This window comes from Nothoprocta perdicaria, unplaced genomic scaffold (genome assembly GCF_003342845.1).
Source record: "Nothoprocta perdicaria isolate Ctin4 unplaced genomic scaffold, notPer1 scaffold_34, whole genome shotgun sequence".
NCBI lineage: Eukaryota > Metazoa > Chordata > Aves > Tinamiformes > Tinamidae > Nothoprocta > Nothoprocta perdicaria.
Genome location: NW_020455577.1, coordinates 473763 through 496719, shown reverse-complemented (window position 1 = coordinate 496719; position 22957 = coordinate 473763). Strand labels below are relative to the sequence as shown.

The 22957-nt window shown below is 42.2% G+C and overlaps 1 protein-coding gene across 8 annotated transcripts in view; it reads right to left on the bottom strand.

Annotated features, from left to right (window-relative positions):
• PRRC2C (proline rich coiled-coil 2C) overlaps positions 1-22562 on the bottom strand; it is a 45346-nt gene extending 22784 nt beyond the window's left edge. For 5 of the 8 annotated variants that reach the window (XM_026043782.1, XM_026043784.1, XM_026043786.1 and 2 more), the window contains exons 1-20: positions 22400-22562; positions 20893-21070; positions 19745-19854; positions 16651-16785; positions 15051-15292; positions 14732-14811; positions 13747-13880; positions 13578-13665; positions 13160-13295; positions 12224-12298; positions 11099-11723; positions 10394-10566; positions 9631-9877; positions 8373-8586; positions 5714-8086; positions 5101-5309; positions 4302-4456; positions 3504-3855; positions 2992-3077; positions 2132-2320 (exon numbers count right to left, since the gene is read on the bottom strand). In XM_026043782.1, the coding sequence (XP_025899567.1) occupies positions 2132-2320; positions 2992-3077; positions 3504-3855; positions 4302-4456; positions 5101-5309; positions 5714-8086; positions 8373-8586; positions 9631-9877; positions 10394-10566; positions 11099-11723; positions 12224-12298; positions 13160-13295; positions 13578-13665; positions 13747-13880; positions 14732-14811; positions 15051-15292; positions 16651-16785; positions 19745-19854; positions 20893-21070; positions 22400-22514 (5916 nt within the window). In that variant the 5' untranslated portion in view covers positions 22515-22562. The remainder of the gene's footprint in view (positions 1-2131; positions 2321-2991; positions 3078-3503; positions 3856-4301; positions 4457-5100; positions 5310-5713; positions 8087-8372; positions 8587-9630; positions 9878-10393; positions 10567-11098; positions 11724-12223; positions 12299-13159; positions 13296-13577; positions 13666-13746; positions 13881-14731; positions 14812-15050; positions 15293-16650; positions 16786-19744; positions 19855-20892; positions 21071-22399) is intronic. The other 3 variants (XM_026043783.1, XM_026043789.1, XM_026043785.1) reach the window with 2 other exon arrangements.
• Positions 22563-22957: the final 395 nt, after the last annotated feature.

Sequence of the window (22957 nt, the reverse complement as noted above, 5' to 3'; positions counted from 1 at the left end):
TCCACCTGAGACCATTCAGCCCACTTAACCCCAGAGCAGCACCAAAATTGATTAAAGGCAGTCCGCTCGGTTCTAGTGCTCAAGCTTCCTTAGTGGAAGGACAGAAGCTCTTGTGGAGCTGCTGGTGTTGCCTCTGCACATGCAGACCTGCTGTATCTGGGAGAGGAGGGTTCCCTACAGGGTCTTGCTGCCCTCAGGCAGCAGCACAGACCGTAGGCAGCTTTCAGAGGGGGRCAAGAAGCAGAGACCTAAACTCCACAATGTCACTGAGGAGCATCATCAGGAACTATCCCCCAGACCTCCTTGCCCAAATATTCCTCCTTCTACCAGTTTACAGAAAGAAATCCCACCTTAGAAAGCAACCCGAGTAGATAAGTTGATGTTTCTTATATGGTTCTCAATACTTCTCTTACATGCCTACATCAGTTGAACAGTACTGACCTCCAGCCCTCATCATAAACTTGTATTTAAACCTCACAGAAAATAGTAYCACCATGAAGGAGACTGGGAGGTGGGAAGCTGTGTTATCATCAAAGGAGCTAAAGAATTACACCCTTCTCCTTCGTGAGAGCCCCCAGAATGTAAGCTCCCAAGGAGCTGCAGCCCCTAAGTCCTCCCCCAGCTCCACACTGTTAGAATTTACCACGTCATCATACACGTGTTTTGCAGGAAAAAAATAACTATAGGAGCCTGGATAGCTGCAATACGAGAAGTAGTAAAAAGAAAAAAAAAAAAAAAGAATAAAACCCAGCAGCTTTCTAGACATTAAATGACCTTATTTTGGAGTTGAGTACCTTTGGGTGATTTGATGTAGGCAAACTATTAGTATGTCTAAGAAGGCTTTTGGATGTGCTAGGTTACCACACTTCAGCAGCAGGATTAACCAGGAAGGACTTTCCTGCTAGAAGAGGTCATATTTTGCAATAAAATGCAGCAATTGCAGGATAACTGTTCAGCATTTCACGCAGAAGTAGTTAATTCACTCTACTACATGTGACAACACTTTCGGATTTCTACTTTTTTTTTGAGAAGGTTAAAAAACCCCAACAAATTACCTGATCTTCTCAAAAGTCCTCAAAAAGAGCTTTATTTATCCTCAAAAAGAGCTTTATTTACAACACAACCACTGCCAAGTCTCAAACACCCAGAGACTGAAACAGCTGGTTCAGTAAGACACCAGTCAAGTGCATCTGTCCTAATTTTTCTAGGAGTCAGAAGCTGGCACTAAGAGCTAGTGATGCAGAGGAATATGCATTGGAAAGGAAGGGAACAGGACTGTACATTTACTTTCACAGTGGAGTTTCACAAGAAAGGATTTAAATGATGTGAGAACAAGCGAACTCCTTTTGAGTGGTCACAATGGAAAGGCAAAGAAGAAATGATCGACTGGATCACCTAAATCTCCATATGGCAAGTGATGCATGTTTTTAAATCGAGGTTAAGTCCAGTTACTTATTCAGTCTTCCCTGATCTKTTATATTAAAAAAGAAATCTAGACATCTATACATTTGAGACTTGAGTGACTTACACTCCCTCCTAAACACCCTTTTTTTTTTGTTCCTGCAGCTAGGTGCACTACTCAGCTTAGTAAACTAGCTACAAAACTCAGCAGGGCACCATGTGTTCCTAGGGTTTTTCGTTGTTTTTTGGGGGGAGGATGCTAGGAGTCAAAGCTGGAGATACAGCTAAGACAGAAGTGGAAGCACCTGCTTCAAGAGAGCTCTGAAAGCCTGAGTGCAGTAAACACAAAAACCCCACACTCCATCCACCTCCAGATCTAGTCCAAAACAACAGTGCCAATCCACAACCCCTTTGGCTGAGTCAAATCCCTTGCTCCAAACACAGAATCAAGGAACAAATTCTGTTCAGTTAGCATGCTATTTACTTGCATTTACTTCTTCTAATTAATTCCCTCATCTTCTCTCCATGAACCACTTGTTGATTATTTTAGGAAGCATATAAGCAGAACGTGAATTTTATAGTAACAGTCCTAACTGAACGAATATCCTATTTCATTATTAATCATAATTAAACCATTATTGATCTGCAATTTTTTTTTTTTTTTTTTTTTTGACTGAACTGCTCTGCTATTACTTAATTTGTGAGTTCACGGTGAAGATATCATCTTTACCTTTTGTGCTTTGATGGGTCCAGCCCGAGGCTGTTTCTGCCTCTGCTCTTTTGGTTCCGGGAGCTTGTCAGTGGACTTCTCAGACAGCACAGGGCCAACTTCATTGTCACTGCCACTGGAAGCTGGAGCTCCAAACTGAATAGTTTCTATACCAAGTTCAACTCCACCTTCCTGTCCAGGCTTTCCTCCCTAGTTAAAAGGTAAACATTTACATTGCAAAAAGACTTCCAAATTAGTGTATTGCCACCAGTTCAGAGAGTGCAAATATGATCAAGCTTTTTAAGATCACAACTGTACTTCTGGCTCCTGTCAGCAAAAGCATCATTTGTCACCACAACAGATTTGCAAGAGGAACAGACAGTATCTGAATGCACATCCATAGCTCYTCAATTAACTACTTACTGTCTATGCAATCTCTAGGGGAAGGAAAAATAGTGGAGGAAAAAAAAGAATGATCAAGAASAAGAACTAGTAGAAAAAGGGAAAAGCACAAGTACAATATCCAGGTGCCCAGATTCAGACTGACAGAATTCTCTTAATTACAATCAATTCTCTTTATTCTCAAAATTTTCAAAATTAATCACCAAATCATTATGGTTGCAAAACACCCTCAAGATCAGAGTCCAGCTGTAAGCCCTTGACCACCACACCTACTAAACCATGTCCCTGAGTGCCTCGTCTACACGTTTCTTTAACACTGCCAGGGATGGTGACTCCATCACTTCCTTGGGCAGCCTCTTCCAAAGCTTGACCTCCAAGCATGTGCACGGCACAAACATCTAGAGAGTTGGTACTGATTCCAGACAGGCATACTCTGAGTAAGCTCAGTATAGAGCTGCTCCTCTCCTCTTGGTCCTTACCTCTGGAGATGTAGATGCGCCGAAAGATGTCAAAGGTTTGTTCCAAGCACTGACTGAAGGCGGCTGAGGTGGGCTAATGGGTCCCACTGGGGATTAAAAAAACACAATTAAGAACAATTGGTTAAAATGTTCAACTAAAGTTATGAATTAACTGAAAAAAAAAATCCAAGAAAGATTGTTTATTTAGTAAGCTTCAGACAGTTGTGAAATTCTTAACYTATGCAGCACTTACCACTATGCTGCTTATTTAGCTGTCCATCACATTTGGAAAAAAACAAGTCTGACAAAACAGCATGGATTTAAGGGAGCAACAGCTGCTTTCAGGAGTCTCCACTGTTTACAGCCCTGCACTTGTGAAGGCTGCCCTCTGCTCCCTGTGCAGCAACAGGCTACATCAGCAGTGGCAAATGAGACATCAGCAAAGAGRGATGACAATCAGCGTTCTCTAAATGCCTGGCTTGTCCCTCCCCATGACTCGTCCCTCCCCATGAATTTCCAGAGACGCCACTTACATTTTTTGGAGATGTCATTCAGAACTGCTGTAGAAGGCACCTTGTTTTCCCACAACTCAGTTCCCAGCCCGTTGTGAGCCTGGGCGCTCTGCAGAACTTTGCCCGGCACCGCGAACTCGGGGCTGGCTGTCCCCGCCGCCRCCTGGGCTTGAGGCTGAGCAGAAGCCGGGGGCTGCCCTGGAGCCTGGGTCCCACACGGAGGCTGGGCCTGGGCCTGAGCCTGAGCTTGAGCCTGTGCCTGCTGCGCAGCCGCAGCTGCTGCCTGTTGCTGCTGCTGCTTTTTGGCAAACCTGGGCGGCAGCTTTGAGTTCTGACCTCGTCCTTTTTCACTTGATCCTTTTTTGGTCCAAACCTGTAAGTGGAAGTCAATTTTATTCTCAAAGCAGACAGCCTGCCTGGATGACAAATTGCACTGYGTGACAACAGAAAACCGAACGGGTAAGCCTTCTTAGGTATATTTAACARCAAGAATAGTGGTTTATTTCTCATCTGTTTTCCTCTTAGAATCAACTAAGACACAAGCAGTGGCATAAGTCTAGTTAGCAGTATTAAAAACCAAAACCCCTCAGTTTCAACTTTCCTGATGCCACCTGCCTGATCAGTGACTAAACAGAGAGCACAGAATCCTAAACTAAGAGAAGACTTATTTACAAATTCTGAACTTAAAATTTTACAACTGTACATACTTAAACATGAAACACAGCTGCCTGGGAACCAAGACTTTGCAACTTCACGACACCCGCAATATCCCAAGAATTTTAGGAAGCTTTTGCTCATTATAAATGCTGTGTCTTGTACCTGCACTGTTTGTTCTTCCTTCTTTCTGCGCTCTTCATCTTGCAAGCGTTTTTGTTGCTTCTTAGACACCACTTCAGTAAAACCATCATCATTCAAGTTAGACTGGGAGTCTTCAACTACTGTCACTTCAGGGTGATCATCAATAATCACAACACCTACAGACAAAGGAAAGGTATAGATGGTCCTTCCCTAGTGCCTCAATAGCTTTAGATGCAGCATGAAATAGAACACACCAAGACAAAAACTGCTTTAGAGTGGTAGCAATCTCCCAGCAACCAGCCACAGATGGTGGCCCTGATCATGGCTAAGCTTCTGTGTGCAGCATTCACTGTGAGGAGCATCAAGAGGGACTTCTTTAATTAAAGGACAGGCAATTTGAAGTTTTCTGTATCAAACTCTCCGTGAAATAAGAGCTAAAACCGCTCAAGACAACCTCTTTTAGGAAAACCATCTGGAAGTTTTTCAGTGACATCCACTGCCTTTGCTTATGAAAGTTAAGCAAATTACCAGAAACCAAGTGGCGGAAAGTGGTCTGAATGTCAAGAGTTCAGAAGAGACAGTAGAAGAACCTTGTTCCCATCTACACATAAAAACAGTGTTACACGTCACTTTTTAAAGGAATACACGTTGTTAATTAGATAGGACAAAGGGAGCAACAACTGAGTATGTGATTTTTCTGTATTATTTATTTTCTGAAGATCATCTTTCTCCAAAAGTCTTCAAACATCTAGTTCTATATGCAGCAAAGCTAGTAGGATTTACAAATTCTTGTTAGGATTAGATTTTTATCAACACATACTTGCATAGTTGTTAAGATCAAACTGAGACAAGGCATCCACTTTTTCCTTAGGCTTGGGTTTTGGACCAGCCTTGGGTTCCTCTCTCTTTTTGCCACTGGCATCCTTAGCACTTTTTTGTCCTGCAGCATTAGCACCTTCTTCCTGATGCAAAGCAGTGCTGTTGGTGGGATCAACAGCAGGCACACTTGCTGTCTGCTCTTCAAATGGTCTGTATAGGAAAAATAAACAGAAAATTGATAACCAGGGACAGAGCAAACATAAACAGTTTAACACACATCACAGTACAGAGCTACAAGTATCTACTATGTAGTGTGTAAAACAGAGCATTGATCACAAATTTAAGCCTGGGCAAAAGGGAAAAAAACTAACCCTGAAATGCAACAATCTACAACACGGAATACAACCCTCCACAGCATGAAGCTTTGAAATTCATTTTCCAAGAATTACCATATATAGACATAAAAATAAGCAGATAGCCACAGATCTATGCATTTCTGTCTCACTCTATGAATTATTGCAGATCTAAAATGACTAGCAACCATTCTGAACCACAGGAGGACCACAGCCAAAGTCCACAGGCATACATACTTCTTAAGAGAAGCCAGCACTCACCCTCTTTTTCCACTTCTGGGTGGAGGACCACTCCGTCTTTCACCACGAGGCCCTGAGAAGTTCCTCCCGGGTTTAGCTGGCCCATTGTTGCCACGTCGGTTTTGACGGTCAATTCCAGGCCGCTGACTAGAGAAACTTCTCTTGGCTATTTCCCTTTTGGGGGCTCCAGTGTTTTCTCCTGCTTTTACAACCACTTGTGCTGCCGCATCTGCMGTTTTCTTCTCATCCCTTTCACGCCTTTCGTTGAAGTCGCTGCTTTCTGAGGCCGTTTCCCATTCTTCATTTGCCTGATCTGAAGAATTCTGGTTGGACAAGTCTGGTGTCTTACTCCCCGACACATCCAGGGCGGTGGTGGGCTGCTCGTTAACTGCATTATTAACTGTCGCAGGTGTTGATGAATTAGCTACCGCCTCGTTTATCTTCGAGGCAGCCTCTCTTTCTTTTAGGCGCCTGAAGCGCGGTGGCTTATCCTGCCTTGGAGGCCGAGCAGGCCTTTGTCTTCGTGGCCTTTCTCTTGTTGGATCAAACTTCCTCTCGAACTTTTGAGGTCTTTTATCAACTGGTATAGGACCATAATGTTCATTTCTTCTTGGAGGTTCCCCATCTTCTGGTTTAATGATTTCGGTTTGCCTAGGAGGGTTCCACTGATTGTCCCTGTAGGCCGGTCTCCTTATTGTAGATGGACGTGGAGGACGCCCACCAGGATCCCTACCACCACGTCTAAACATTCCCCCTCTACCTCGTCTAGAAGGCTCTCCTTTAGGAAGAAACCCTGGTTTGGGTTTATTCTCATCTTCCCTTATATAGGTTTTTTCTATGGATCTATTGTCTATTCTGATATTGTTTTCAGGTTTGAACATCAGGGGCTTGGAAGGCTTCTTGCTCTCAGGTCTCTCCTCTCTCTTGGGGTGCTTGCCTTTGCTCAGGCTGTCCTTGTCTGAGAGCAGGGTGTCGCTTGCGCTTTCATGAACCTCGCTGTCGGAATCCGTTTCGGAGCCGTGCTGGCGGCGCCGTTTYGGGATGACTTCAAAATCAGAACTCTCGCTACGGGTTTCACTCTCTTCCCTTTGCCTGACAGGCCCTGAAGGCACATGGTCTGATCTAGGCTTAGGATCTCTGTAGTGTTGTGGGTACTCTCTGTTATGGCCTCTACTGCCCCGGCCACGTCCCCCATAGGAACCTCTATAGCTGCGACCTCTGGAGTAATATTCCCCGCGACCTCTACCTCTGTATCCTTGATCTGGGAACCAGTCTCTATCCCTAGCCTCCTTCCAGTATGTTCTAGGCGGTAAGCCAGGCTCTCTTTTCACAGGTCTGGTTTCTAAACGTGGTTTCTCTATCACCTCCTTGCTGGCCACCTTCTCTGTCTGCTTCTCCTCCTTCGCTGTGGTAGCTGGCTGCTGAACATGGGGCTGCTGTGGGGCCGCAGGCTGGGCAGGGGGCGGCTGTGGGGCCGCTGCGGGAGGCTGTGGGGCAGGGGGCTGCGCAGCTGGGAGCTGCTGCTGCACTGGCRGGGTGGGGGGCTGCACTGGAGCTTTAGCTGCTGCCTCGCTTTGGCTGCTCTCTGAGCTTGCTGCTACTGAAGCAGCATCCTGGGTTATCTTCTTCCCTGGAGCAGCAGCACTGCTGGAGGCAGATGCTTCGGGCTCAGTCTGAGGCAGTGGCACTTGAGGTGCTTCCTTTTTGTCACTTTTTTCAGATTTGCCCATTTTCTCGCTAGCTGCTTTTTCTCCTTCTTTCTCCTTCCTCTGCTCGCGTTCTTCTCGTTGTTCACGCTCTTCTTTCATATCTCTAAGCACAGGTTTTTTAATAGGACCAGATCTTCTTATAGGTCTATCACCGCCTTCTTCTCTTCTGCCGTAACCAGGCCTAGGACCCCATCTTGTTTCAGACTTAGGTTTGAATGTTTTTTCAGGTTTTGGTCCTTCCAATGCTCTATTACTGATCAAAGTTTCTTTTCTTGGCTTAATCTCAAGTCTCTCCACAGTCTCCTTTGTCTCAACCGACCTGTTATTTAATTTAGAAATATTCGTTACTGTCTCGTTCCTCTGGTCTTCTGATTTTAAAGAGTGACTTGAACCATGGGAAATGCTTCTCTTCAGAGAAGAGTGACTTTCCCCCACAGGCACCAATTCCTCCTGAGAGCTGCGTGTAATATTCTCATTAACTCCTTCAAAATTAACTGCTGGGCTAGGCATGTCAGTTTGGAGAGGCTGTACGTCTTCTGAAGGCCTGCTTGGGAACTTCTGCACCTCCACCTCTGCCGATTCTCTGAAAAAGTCTGTCTTTGGATGAGAATCCAACTGGTTGTGCTCTACAGGATAAGCAGTAGGGACAGCAGCAMCTCGGTCTTGCTCCATGTGTGCCTCAGGCCTGAGGAGAAGCAACAAAGAATGTTGGAGGAAGAAAGCTTTTATTCACCAATATTCTTACATATGTTACATATCCTAAATAAGGAGCAAATTAATCTTCTAGTCCCTCCTATGGAGCAGGCCTTGTTTTATATACAATCAATATATACGGAATTTCAATGATGTTTGAAAACAACAGTACCAAGTACATCCTATCTCTRCAGCCACAGCTCCTTGTAAAGTTTAACAAAATTTAACATGCAGTTAGGCGTGTAAGGCTCAAAGAAGGAACAAGGACTCGGGCTTACCTCAAATCTTCAGGCTCRTCCAACGCTTTGGGAGGAGAGCTAGCCTGCTGAGGTTCGGCGTGGGGGTAGGGGTCAGACCCCCACATCACGCGGGGCTCGGACAGAGGGACGGGGTGCTCCCTCGTCGAGCGAGCCATATGTTCAAATGAGTCYGAACCAGCTGCTGATCCCTCTATCTGGTCTCTTCTCATTAGTGGTTTGGGAGGCATCATTCCTGTGACAGATTTAAATTCAACAATTAAACTCCTTTTAACATTTCAAAAAAGATCTATATTCAGAGAGACTGAGCCTATCAGAGGTACCAGAAAAACTCTTCCCTCTTCCTCCTCTGCCACTGTTTGAATCGGGTGACCTCAGGAAGATCAAATCTTCACCACTAGGTACCCTATCTACCAAGAAAAGGAAAAGCTGCCTGCTTCCACCATAGTAGAAGCCTAAGTTCTGGAGGCCTATAAAATTGTTGAAGAAAGTTCTGCTCTAAGAAACTGAGGGAAAAAAGTGGCTTTTAGTACTTGATTAAGGACTCCAGGAACCTTTTGTTGTTGCTGTTTCTAAAGACCTGTTTTCACTACTTTTGCTTGGCTTGCCATTTCTTCCATTCATTCCTTGCAGGCTCTTTCTCAATACCTATCCCTTTGCACTCCCCACCCCTACTCTGGCTCCTTCGCTGCTTAAATATCTCCTTTACATCACATGCCAGACTGCTATTATTTTTGCACAATGGCTTTTCTAATTGCAAGCCAGGCCTCCTAATTGCTATTCCACAAATTAAAAAGTGCTTTTTAGTGCCAAGAAAAGAATCCCAAAGCCACAAAATTAGCAAGCCTTTTAAAGTGTTAACAGATTATAGCTTTTTTTTTTAAAGTATATTTTCATTTTTATAAGAAATGTGATATAAAGATGTTAGCAAATAATGGAAGGCAAATGGTAAAAATGCCRTTTTGCTTGATTTAACCTAAGTCAACTTTAAAATCTGTAACAAAGCAAAGCAAGTTTTTTTATTCACATTCTGAATGCAGCTGTAACATCGCTAACACCTGCACTACAGGACAAAGCTATGATTTTACTTTAGCAGAGAGACATTGATACATCACTACAGTTTTTCCAGGGCTAAAATATGCTTGATTGTACCTGGTGAAATTATATAGGCCTCCCCTCCACGAAAATACGCAGTTGGGATATGCAGTGTGGTTCTAAGAAGAGACTTTTATTCCAAAACCAAGACAATTCAACAACMAAAAATGCTGCTAGGTTTTACCTGGGTGAATAGGAGGCATATCCATTGCAGGCCTTCCCGACATCATCCGTGGGTCCATATAAGACTGCATCATGAGCCATCGTGGATCAAAGCCCATGGAAGCCAAATGCTGGGGATGCGGCTGCATGGGCTGGTAGAGAGGTCTGTGCTGGGGAGGAGGGACAGGGCCACTAGAAGGCTGCGATGGAGCAGACTGGGGAAGCACACCCTGCTGCTGCTGCTGCCACTGCTGCTGTTTCATTTGCTCCTGCATAAAAAAGTTATCATGGGATTGTTTGTTAAGACGAGCATTTGGACAGAAATTAAAAGAACCCAGCAATTAGAAGTGAAGTTATCCCCCTAACACTAAGTAGCCTGAAAATTAAAGGACAGGAATATACCAGCATGAACTGGTGCAGTGGGAAAATCAAACTGGACAATTTAGAATAGCTACAGCTTTGCCCATGTTCAGGAAAAATACAGAACCTATACTTTGCACAATTCATTAATATATCAAAGTGTTCTTCAAAGCTTAGGATCTGAGTGCAAATTGCTCTACTTSCAGTAACTTCTGCAAGAACAAGCCAGCTGCCCCTCTTGCCTTCTGCTCAACTACATAGTTTCCCAATAGTGAGAAATCCTTCAAGCAGAACAATTCCTGCCAGAAGCGAACAACTTAGCCTCTTCTRAACTCATACAGTCAATATTCTTCCAGGATGAGGGAGAATTAACATAATGTTAATATAAGCATATTATTTCTTCTTTTAATAAACTARTTAATTACCTGCTGCCTCTGAAATCTTGGTGGCAGTGATTTCTGGAACTGCTTAGAATAGCCAGAGGAAACAGTAGGACGAGGTTGAGACCCTGAATCGGGCTCRCTTTCATGAGGCACCTGAGTGTCTTTCTCTTTCTCATTCCGACCACTGTCTTGACGGGTAAAGACTGGTTGATCTTCTGAAAAATGAGTTAGATATTGTTAGATACAAGTTCACTGAATGCATCTTAAATTATAGTAATTTTGCTCTAATACAAGTGCCATATTTAGTCAAGCTAACAGAGTATTTTCCCAAAATGAAAGCAGTCTGTTTTTTCTCAGTTTTAGTATCCAAAATAACGTCAAAGTATCCTAAGTACGAATTAGCTCAGGATAGCAGAACAACTGGTGTTCATATATCTCTGAATATTCTTTATAAACTCAAACTGGGCAATTGAGTAYCGACAGAGTAACGATTACGTGATAAGCAGCGTTGTAAATAAACCATAACCAAATCTAAACCATAGAATCCACAATTTCTGCTTTAAGACTTTGATGAAGTGGTCAAAAAGGACTAAGCCTCAGACCAAAGGGCAGTTTGTGCTAATGTAATGTGCTAAGAAAACAAATGGTCTAGACGCACTAGGCTAAGTAGGTGTGAATATAAATTTCTAAACTGCAACTGTGCTTTGTGGTTCAGCTTTAAGWCAAGTCCTTGTTGTGCAAGCATACCTTTTTCTTCCTTGTTATTCCTGATTTCATTTTCTTGTTTTTCCAYTACAGGTGCTGCCACAGGTTCTTCAGGCTCAGGAACCTCAGGTGTTGGCTTCTCCTCTTCTTTTTCTTTCTCCTTCTCCTCCTTTTCTATCTCCTTTTCTTTCTCACTCTCCCTTTCTTGTTCTTTTGCTTTTTCCATTTTTTCTTTTTCTTCTCTCTCTTTTTCTAGCTCCCTCTCTCTTTCTTTTTCCTTCTCCCTCTCCCTCTCTTTTTCTCTCTCCCTCTCCTTTTCCCTTTCTCGCTCCCTTTCCCTTTCCCTCTCTCTCTCCCTTTCTCTTTCTCGTTCCCTTTCCCTCTCCTTCTCTCTTTCCCTCTCTCTCTCTTTTAGAGGGTCATCCCGGGAGGGTTTTGTCACGCAGCCAAATTTCTCATTTAACCGTTTTAGCTTTTCTGCACAAGCTGCTTTTCTTTGTTCTTCCATTCTTCTTTCTTCCTCTTCACGTCGCTTACGGGCTCGCTCAACCGCAGCCGATATCTCTGACTGCTGCCTTCTCCTCTGCTTCCAGATTTCATCTTCATCTGGTACTGGTTTAGGGGGAAAGGGACCCTGTCTTCCTATCTGACGATCGGGAGGAGGGTGCTGCAATATTAAAATCAATAAATTTAGCAGAAAACATATTATACCAGTCAACTGAAATAGTACATTTTATCTATTTTCCAAAACTTATACTTGGATGGCATGTTTACACAGCAAGGTTTGGAAGACATAAAGCAGGTCCCTGCCTTCCTGCTCCAGTTCTGACTCATGAAACCCAGGAGGAGTGGTAAAAAGATTCTGCTGGCCTCATGGCCACACCTCTCCCATCACTGCTAGGATGCCAAGGTGACAAACATCACATTAGTTTGGTTACAGTCCACTTCATCACAGAGACTCAGGGGAGAGCACAGACAGGGCTCCCCACCAAGGAGCCAGAGAAATTCAAGAGAGGTTAGGATACCACAGAGATTTTAATAACAACTGCTGAAAATTGGTAACAGGCTACCACCTACAGATTTCACTAGAGACATCCTCTAATTCCCTCCATGACAGCATCAAAGAGCTGCATGCAAGCAAATAAAGACAGCTCTAATTTTTCTTACCGGTGGTAGAATAGATTTTGGATGAAGAGCAGGACCACCTCTTTCATGTATAGAGGGCTGTGTTGGACCTCGGTCCTATAGGATTGAATTAGGGTATTAGGGTAAGCAAGTATTAGGGTAAGCAAGTTTGCAGTGACAGGCTGTCAAATTTTGGATTTACTGTTTTCTCTACTGCATTAAGCCATCACATCACAAGAACATCTCTATATCCTGTACTGAAAGCTAAACAATTATTTTAGAAATGCCTCACATCCAAATACCAAATTTTATGCTACTGCACTGTTTTTCTCAGAATTAATGTAGTGTCAAATCCTYAAAGGCTGTAAAGCTCTTTATATAGAGCTAAATAGCAAAATAGATTCAGGATCCCCAAACCTTCACCATTACAAGCATCATGTTTCCATGAAATTTTCCAATATGGCTAACAATAGTTATTAATCTTCTTCTACTACAGGATAATCCAAAAAACACACTGGCTAAACTGATAAATTCTGTATGGTCTCTGTAAAACATTTCTGAGAAGTTAAGCTGGCCAAGTTGTGCTGAAGAAAGCAAATCATGATATAAAAATCAGAAAAGATGTATAGGCCAACAGGGCACATTTACCCAGTGCCACTATAAAACACGACACACGGACAAACGCGGCTTCATTCCCTTTTACAGGGCATGGACACACAGAAGTATCAAGCTGAAGTTTGTCAGTTAAGTTACAGCAACTGGCAGAGTTCATAAAGACATGCTATAAGAACATGCCATTTCTATTTTGTAGCTAGAAGCAGCTAAGCAGCACCAGATCAGTTACAGAAGCAGATAAGCAGTAGCAACTAGTACTTTCACTTATGGTTGTAACCTTAATAGACGTGATAGTTTTGGAAAGACACCTGAGTCCAGTCTGTTCTGGTAAGGATTTTCCCATAGGGAAAAAAAAATACAAACCTGATCAAGCTGAGGGGTTTTGCCATAGGGTGCTTTGGTTGCTGCTGTGGAAACCTGTGTGGCAGACTTTGTCTGCTCTTCTGCTTCCTTCTGGTCATCGGGGCTTTGAGAGTCTTTTGATGGTGTTTGCTCATCACTGCASACAAAGAAATAAGGGAAATGGAAGGTGTACTCCACCAAAGTATATGGTGATTTATTTTCTATCCTCAATCTTTCTYAACAAGAACAAAAATTTCTCACCATCAGAACTATTTCTACTGTATGTTCAACTGAMTTGAGCATACAGTTAAACAATTTATTTTAATATAATATTATTGGAATAAATCTTGTCAAAATGAGTAAGCTTTGGCTCCTTCAACTTTCCCAAAAGCTAAGCTAATTACATGCCATTCTCCTAAAACCAGCAACACCAACTTACCCACTTTCCTTCTCTTTTTGACTACTTCCTTGCTCATCATCATCACTGAAGTTCAGCTGTTCAGTGTAATCCACTTCACTCTGAGCACCTGTTACATACGCAAACATTCAACTCATGTTTCAGAAAGATTTAATGTACAAATAAAAAAAARGCCATCTGATGTTCTCACCTGCCCAGCCCTCATCAGCCTCAGCATCTAGATTATCAAATTTATCTAGTTCTTTAAGTTCACTAGCACTAAGAATGGATGGGCGCTCAATAGGTTCTGAACACCAGGAAGGTGGTCCTCTTCCCCTTGGCCCTCTGAAAGAGAAACAGAAGCAAAGGCCACTGTCACCATCCAGCAACACAAACAGATCAAAGTCAACTTGTGTGACAAGCAATAATTTCAAGCAGACAGGATACAGGATATATCATACACGGGACATGAAYTTCAGACAGGCGAGTACTGTGTTTCAAATAATAACTGCTACATCACTCACYGCTTTGGTTTCTTACTAGTTTGGAAGGTTTCTAAAGATCATTTCATAATGGCAGAGTAAAAGCTACAGCCTTGTCTACATACTGCACAACAAGCCTACAAGCCTGATGCTCTGTGCTGTTATTCGATAGTTGAAATCCACACCTTGCATCTTGTGCAGCACGTACACAAATCTGACAGTCAGATCGAATTACCTCAGAGATACTTCCTCACACTTTCCAAGCTTTCCCCCTTGTCCATGGTTCTCTACCCTATGTCTACTCAAGCTCTCCCTGTCATGCCTCWCAGCTTCTCCTCCCACAAACCCAGACCATCTATCAAAGACCTTATCTCCCTGCACAAAGAATCCCCTATTCTTTCATGCATGGGCATAGCCACTTCCAGCTACAAAAAGACAGAGGAAGGAAGCTAGTTTTAACACACATCAGAAAAACATCCCCAAATGAAAGCCCTAAGAAGTGGATAATTTCCTCAAGTTTTGCAGATGGCCAGATGTGGTTTTCAARAAGTTCTGCAACACAAGTGACCGTGGTGTGGCACTGCTCTGCACAAACCAAACTTGTGAAAAATCTAAACAGTGACAGTTAAGCTATTGATAATTACATTGGCAGGCTACTTAAAAGTTACAGACAAGTTCATGCCCATACAAGCGTAACACTTCAAAGTTGCTTACCTGCCAGGGTCAGAATTAGGAAACCTTGTTGGACCTTGCATGGAAGGAGGATATGCCATTCTTGGATACTGATTAAACATCTAGGAAAGGTTTTTAAGAGAAATCATTTGTTAAAATATCACTATATTAAACACACGGATAACATTAAAGGAATGATAATGGAAGTAAAGAAACATTTTTCACTTGGGACAGTCTGCTAATGAGAAGTGTGTGAAATTAAGCCATCAAAGCAGAATGACTATAAGCCTTGATTAGCAGTACATAATTACCACTTTCTCTTCAGTAGGCTGCTAGTTGAGTAGAGTAATTACACACTTACATAAGGGGGCATCATTGCCCTGTACTGAGACGAGATCGGTGGTTGCTGCTGACCATTCAGCTTGGGCTGAGGGATTTGTGGTAGTCTCTTGTCTGCTGCCTTCTGGGCATCATTTTGTTCTCCAGGTGCTGTAGCATTATCATCTTGCCCAGGAGTTTTAGCTTCTTGATCAGTTGGAGACCCAGGTAAGTTGTTCTTATTACCACCTTCTCTCCAGTTGGTATTATCTGCATGGGCAGAATCAGCACGAGGGAAAAAAAGAAAATAAGAACAGACTTTATATTACAGAATCAGAGGCAAATAAAAGGAAAAAAATACTCTGCCTATTGAGTTTTCTGTGATACAGTAATCTCTATACAGATGAGTGTTAATATTTACTGCCCAAACAAGCAATCACTACTCAAGTAAAAAGGGGCTGTTTTTTAACCTTTCTCAAACTTATACCCAACTGAACTCCTGAAGGGCAAGAGTTAAGTTCACAGGTTGCTCTGGAGTTAAGTTCATAGGTTGCTCTGTCTTTCTCACCTTCCAGAAAACAATGYAATTTAGGAAGGACATTAAAAATAGCACAACATGGAATACAGCCTTAGTTGTTTTAAGGTGGCCACTCTATCAGCTCGATGCCTTGATGGTACATGAAAAGCTGCTGTCAAGGGGAAGAAATTTCTTAGGCAGCAGAAGACTACAGTCTGGCTCAGCTGTAACTAAGAGGGATGGAACAGAAGCAACTAGGGCTCTACTTCTGGGTTCACGTGTCTAATAAAAAGCCTAGGAAAACTAAGATTTATCAATCAAGTACTTTTATCAGGTGCAAAACCCATCAAAAAGCTCTGAGGACCAAAGAAAACCTGTTCCTCACAGGAGACAAACATAATGTCTAATGCCTTTCCATAAAAAGGACCAGGGAAATAGCAGGCATCTCAAACTGAAACATAACATCAACCTAATTTATGTTTATGATTGTCTTGCTACGGTTAAGCATCCAAAATTGAAATAGACCCAACTTGTCACAGCACCTAGGACAAGAGCTGAAGAGGCCCCAGACCTTCACAGCACTGTCCACTCTGGCCTTGAAGTTAAACTTCCAAACCAGGTTATCTTTCAGCCTAGGCATGAGATTATGCATTCTGGGGTAATTCTAAAGACTATCTTYGTGGTTAGTTGATATTAGGAAAGCACTTTATATACACTTTTGTCTGCTGTATGCCACAACAGTTAAAATGTTAGTATTGTGCAAACAGCACAAGTCCCTTGGAAACAAGTGGATTACTGAGCAGTTTAGGAAAACAGGGAGAAAACTGCAGAACAGGATTAAGAGAAATACCTTGTTTCCATAAATGGGGAACATGGTAGAGAAAGAAAAAAGCAGCCCCCTTTCCCCACAAATTCCTACGACAAGCTCTTAAAAAAAGATAACCATACAGTGAGACAGTTACAAGAGTTTCTTATGGAAGGACAGTTTGAATCATTTTCAACAACTTATGTACTGTAAAAGCAGGTTGATCAAAAAAATCCATTCAATGTACTGGAAGCAAGCAATCTTGTAGTAAGTTCTACACAAATACCTGCAATTTCACAAAAATTCATATCAAATACTTACTTTGGGGTCGCAAGCTGGGTCCAGATCCATGCTCTTCAGATGCATCCTTTTCTTTGCCTGACTTTTCCTGATCCCCAGCTGCCGGCAGACTGGGAAACTCTTGCTGGAAATAACTATTTACTTGAATAGCTGGACCTACACAATTACAGAATCAAAGTCACAAATTTTTGTAGTCTGAAGAGTTCAGAAGGTTTCCTGGCCTTTAAGTCTGATTGTCCTTAAAAGGTGAACTTGAAAGCTACTTTAATTTACTGGTAACATAGAATTCACATGAGCCTAGAGCAATCCTTACAAACGATTCACATTTACTACCAAACACCAACACTGTCAAATCTCCTGGGTCAATTATCTGTCAAGACTGCAGAGAAATCCTGAAGCAACCAAAGAGACAAATGGACAGCTTGAATTGCCCAAAGGAGCAAGATGCAACGCAGGGAGCACTTAAGTTCCTCAGCTCTGTCAACATCCTTTTCTCAAGCACAAAGATTTCCCTTGTTTTATTCACAGCAACTACAGTCAATCTAAGAACAGGCAGTTATGTTATTGCCAAAGCCCCTAAGATTCATCACTGCTGTAATAGCAAATAATTCTGCTGGACTACTGAAGGCCACAGTTTTATCTTGTGAGAAAACTTAGTATCAGAACTGGAACATTCTTTGATTCAAAGCAGAAGTTAAGAAACTGCCACACAGGAAGACAATCTATGTTTGGTCTATCAGCTATAACAAAAGCCTTAACTTCCAACTCAGAGTTACGTCAAAGGTTTCAAGAAAAGTCATTTTCCCCTCCTGCCAGACACACGTTGAATATTGACCTATTAGTCTGATACCAAATCACTGAAACTTGCTGAGGGAAACTTTCTCTCAGTCTGCATAATGCCCTGCTCATGCATCTATTTTAGCTCCTGGATACTCTAAGAGACAGCCTGGTAGGCCACAAAGACTGCAGGGCAAACTAAAGTATAAGGACCTGGATGTTTTTCCAAGATTAAGAAACAAGCACAAGGCAAAATCCTGACTCTCTTCACTTTTGTTGCGAAGTTATAACAGCAAACACCACAATACTTGCACCTGTGCCTACAGACTGCAGTGAGAACTTTCAAGCTTGATTCCAACTTCACCTTCTACAGGTCAGGTTAATTGTTGTGCTTTTTATTTTTCAGACACTGGACTCCTCTGCTACATCCATTTAGTTACATCCAAGAGCTTGTTTAATGGGACTGGAAGCAACAGCCACGCTAAACAGGCCAGGGATCCTCTTCACAGGTCCTGTGGCCTGTGACACTCATTAGATTATACATCTTGAAAATGCTCTCTGCCAAAGTCTACACTGACGGCAATGTTTTAATTGTAAAGCAATGCCATCCTCAGTGATAAACTCGATGGCACTCAGGTCATCAACCTGAAATAGCTAGGCTGCCAGCCAAGCACAGTTCAGCAATTAAGGTCTTCAAAGATGTTACAGCAGCAATTAACTTCACCTTCTAATCAACAGGAGAGCTGAAAAATGCATGCTGCAATTACATTTTAGAAGTCCTTCCCTTCCAGTCGGTCACATGGAATATCTGAGAAGGGTTCAGTCTTGCCTCACCCAAACGAAGAGTTACAAAAGCACGAGGCTGCTGGCTCCCTTCCTGCTGGACCGCACGCAAGGCATCTAGAAAGAGCCCGAGCCCCACCAGCCAAGTGCGGAGCGCGGAAATACGAGCACGACAGGTGTACTCCGAGTCCCAAACCCGGGAGCAGGGCGAGCGATGCCAGCTCACACCCTGCGTTGCTTCCCGAGCCACCAACCCCGCTCCCGCATTAACAGAGCGGAATGAGGGCGCCATCTGGGATTGGCACACCGTTGCCATGGCAACCCCCAAGTAATTAGCTAAATGCATTTAAAGCACTGAGCCGAACCACTTTATTTCCCATGTCACATCAGCAGTGATCTTATCAGCTCATGTAGAATGGCTGAGGCAAAGGGAGCTGCATACCAGTGGGGTTTTTTGAACATCTATCCTACAACACTCCCTCAAGACAAATTGCAGAGCTGGCTTAAGGGAGCAGACTTTCCATAGCGGAGAAGGGAGTAAACAACGGGCACGAGACAGGGAGTGAGAAGTGCAAACTCTAAGAACTGCCACTGTGAATGTCTACTCCATGAAAACGGCAAAGTCATTACATGTGCAATAGTAAYAGTAAGCTCTAAGTAATGGCTTAGAAGTTATCTCCATGTAATACAGATCTATGCTACTATTCCAAGATCCATCTAGAAAAGAGCTCACTTCAACATGCAAGACAAAATTTTCAGATGCAGAAATCTTGCAAGCCTCAGATTTAAGACAACAAAACAAGTCATGGGTTATTTTTGGAGATGCAAACATTCTAAGCAACCTCTCAATCCTCACATGCAATTTCAGAAGTCTGCTGAAGAACGAACTCTAACCTCACATCCACAACAGAAACAGTCAAGGTAAGATCCACAGCAACAGAAAGAATTCTCCATTMTTTCACATAATTACATAAGATACCTTTAACACCTTGACCCAGMAAAAAAAAATAAAAAGCCCTGCTTGAACTGTATCATTTCAAAAAGAAACACAACAAACCAAGGAATACACAGAGAGTTCCCAAAGATAAGCAAAGTAGTGTTGTAACAGACACTTATAAAGAAAAAAGATATTACACCTTTGGAAYAGAACAATTCAGAATAATGAATAAACAGATCACTAAGCATTTATGCCGCTCCTTCCTATGCCAGAATTATATACACTAAAAATACAGATTTTTTCCTCCACCCATTTCAGCCCTGTTCAAGATCTGCCTTGATCTCGATCTGCCCTGATCAAGATCACCCTTGCCCTGCCAATCTCCCCCAAAGGGCCATGCAAGCCCTTTAAAAGTCAGCTACCTACTAAACTGGGCTGGAGCTCACTTGAGTGACAAGGGACTGGCTCACCTTCAGGCCAAGAAAGTTGCTTCCACAGCATTCCTAGTCCCAGCTGGCTCGGTCAAGACTCAAAAGGTTGCTGAGTGTGGATCTCTCACAGCAGCATTCATAGCCCGCTAGGCCAGTCCAGATTCCCACCACCTTTAACACCACTTACCATCTCCTTGCCCACCTGGCTTGGTACTGGCCCATGATTTGGCAACAGGAGCTGCTTCTGGAGGAGCAGGAGCGGCAGGTTTTGGCTGTGTCTGCGGCACTTCTGGCTGTCTGCAATCAGAGGAAAAGCACTTGTGAATGCAAGAGGGACTGAGCACAGAATGAGATTGTCAGGACGACTATTGCAAGCRAATGAAGTGAGATAACTGCAGCTGAAGAACCAATAACTACTCTTCTGTATAAAAGCATTTTCATATATAACAACTGTTGTTATAGTAGCAGTTAAATTGGAATCAATTAGCTCTCTACACTGGATAGATATTCATAACCCAAAGCAAAGAGTTAAGAATAAAAATGGCTGGGTAGGAACACTAATCCATCAAGAACAGAAGCTGTATAGCTTTTAAATTAGTTTATTAGATGATGAAAATCCAGTCACTCTGCAACCAGCCCTTCAACCAACAATGGCTGAACCCACAATGGAAGGAAAAATTTTGGAATAATGTTCTCCTGGCTCAGCRGCTGAGAGAAAAAAATCAATTTAAAAAAATACCACCATAAACACAGAGATGACAGAAATAAGTCTGTCAAAAATTATGAAGTACAAGAAACTGATAATAAAAGCTAAAGACACCATGAAAGAAGTAACGAGTACCAAGGATTAAAAGAAAGTTGACTTCTATTGAGAACAAAGGTACAGTCTCAATTTCATTACACAGCAATGAAAAAGAGACAGACATTCTCAATAAGCATTAATTTTTTCTCAATCTAAGAAACAAACACATGTTCAARGAAGATCATTCCAGTCCACAAATCCAGTGAGGCTGTTCAGCCTCTTTCAGTAACAGGTACTCTGGCTCTGCAAATATCTTAAGCCTCCAGAGTGCCCCCAAGCCAAAATCTCCAGCTCATTGATACTTATTTTTGATAAAACAAGAATAATGGGGAAAATTAATAGACTAGAACTGTTTTATTGTAGCAGTAAAGCAAGAGCTAACTACCACAACGCGATTTTAGATAACCTAACTCAATTTTTTTTTAGCATGTAACAAGAATTTAAAAAAAATATTTTGCTAAATAATAAAAGGTTAGTGCAAAGCACTACCCAGAAGTCCCAGCAAACCCAGCCTGATCTTACTGGTCACTTACTTTTCTTCCTCATGCTGTTCTTGTTTCGAAGCCCATCCTGTGCCATCTTTAGGCACGATGTTCACATTAGGGTCATTGCCTTTGTTCTCTGCTTTGAGACTAGGGAGGTTAGCAGGGGGAGGCATCCTCCTCGATATAGCAACTTTACCCAGACTCTGCAATCCATGGCGTGCGGCAACTGCATGCCAAAAGAGAAAGCAGAAGTTAACAATGCTCCTTAGTAGAGCTACAGAAATAATAATTAAAAAAGAAAGGCAAAAAAAGGTAAATAAATTGAGAGGAAGTTTAAGGAAAAAAAAGAATTAGAAACTCAAAATACTTTTCAATTYATTAAAAAAGGGAATTAGAAATATTCAGCTTGGCATGGCTTGAGTATTTTTTATACAGTGAATTAATATAGTTAACCTATTCCGGAGATGAAATGGGATATATGGCCCACTTTTAGAAGCACTGCTCAGTGACAGTAAGCTAGAGGAGCTCTCGTAAATATAACGTTGATATCTTAAAAGCCCTTTACGACGGTGTCAAATATTATTCATTCTCTTCCTCCTTTTGGGGTTTAACATACCTTGATGAGTCCAAGAACAMACACATGGGTCCAGCCCATTTCTTTTTTGCTGCACAAGCCCACTGGCTGGTGCTTCAATTTCAGTTGACAGATGCTGTCCTTGCAAAAACATTCCTACAAAGCGCATTTACTCCAGTCCACAGGTATGAAAAGCAGTACAAACCTAACACTGCACAGGACATGCAACCTACCAATTAATTAATTCAGGTGAAAAAAGTAGAAGTTACTATCCTAAGTATGCTATAACATACATGCATATTATTTTCAAACCTAAAATGTAAAACAGCTCTAAACTTCAAAATAACAATAAGTATTAAAAATAATTGTCAAGTTTGAATTCCAATTCTTTATACAATCTCCCCCTGGACTTAGGCATATACATGAAATTACATTCAAGGCCTACAGAGTATTGTTTTTTTCTTCCGATCCTTCTCAACCCTATCAATCACCAAGAAGCATAACCAGGCTGGCCTTGTTTGGGACTTCAGGAAAGTTTCACTCTGTGTTTGTCTTTATGTTATTTATATCCTTAAAAGGGATTGGAGGGGAGGAACAGTAGCAGGAACAAATACACTCACAACAGATCTCAAAATACGCACAGTGGTACAAGCACTMTTATACCACTGCCCATCAATTTACAGTTAAATAATAGCTAGAGAATGGCAAATGCTGATAATAGAGAGCAGACACTAAATAGTTCTCTTATTCATCTATAGTCTGCTTTTTAGCAACCTGCAAATATTCTCTTCTTGAACTGAAACACTACCTTACAGGTAATCAGAAACTAATCAAGATTCCTTCCCACAATTCTTCCATTTAACCACACTGTCAAGCAGGTCAAAAATCTTACGGTGGTCAGGTGCTCACGTGCTTTGCACTCCTAGATGACTTCACTGCTGTGATGAGGAAATACTGCAGCATTCAAGTCAGTGTACTCACCTGTGGTTTTTTGAGTTTCCAGTGATTTTCCCTTGTAAGTATTAAACAGACTGAGTGTTGCATACTTGGTTTTCCCATCCTTTGCTTTTGTACTCTGGCCTGACTTTTCCGACATTTCGATGGAAACTCATCGAGTCTGGTACCTCCTTCTCACCCTTCAAATTGGCCTGAAAATATAAACACCAGAAGAGTCAAATAATTTTGAGCACGAGCCAATACAGGAGGCAAAATTCATGAGACGAACGTTGACACCACATTTATCTGCATCATCACTGTTATATCACTGATACTCCTTTTAAGCATGCTGGGTAGAGATGCTTTAGAACACATTACATCCATGAATCCTTGAACTTATTTAATAATATACTATTTTAAAGCATTTTCAGCTCCCCAAGTTGACAACACCAGGCAGCATTTGATCAACATAAAACCCTGAAAAATGTAAGAATGTAAGAAAAATGGTTGAAGACTGAGCATGGGCTGACTAAAAAGCATGTGAAGTTTTTACCAGCACTTAGCAATCTATGAGAGGAGCTCAATGATTTAACCCAATTGTGC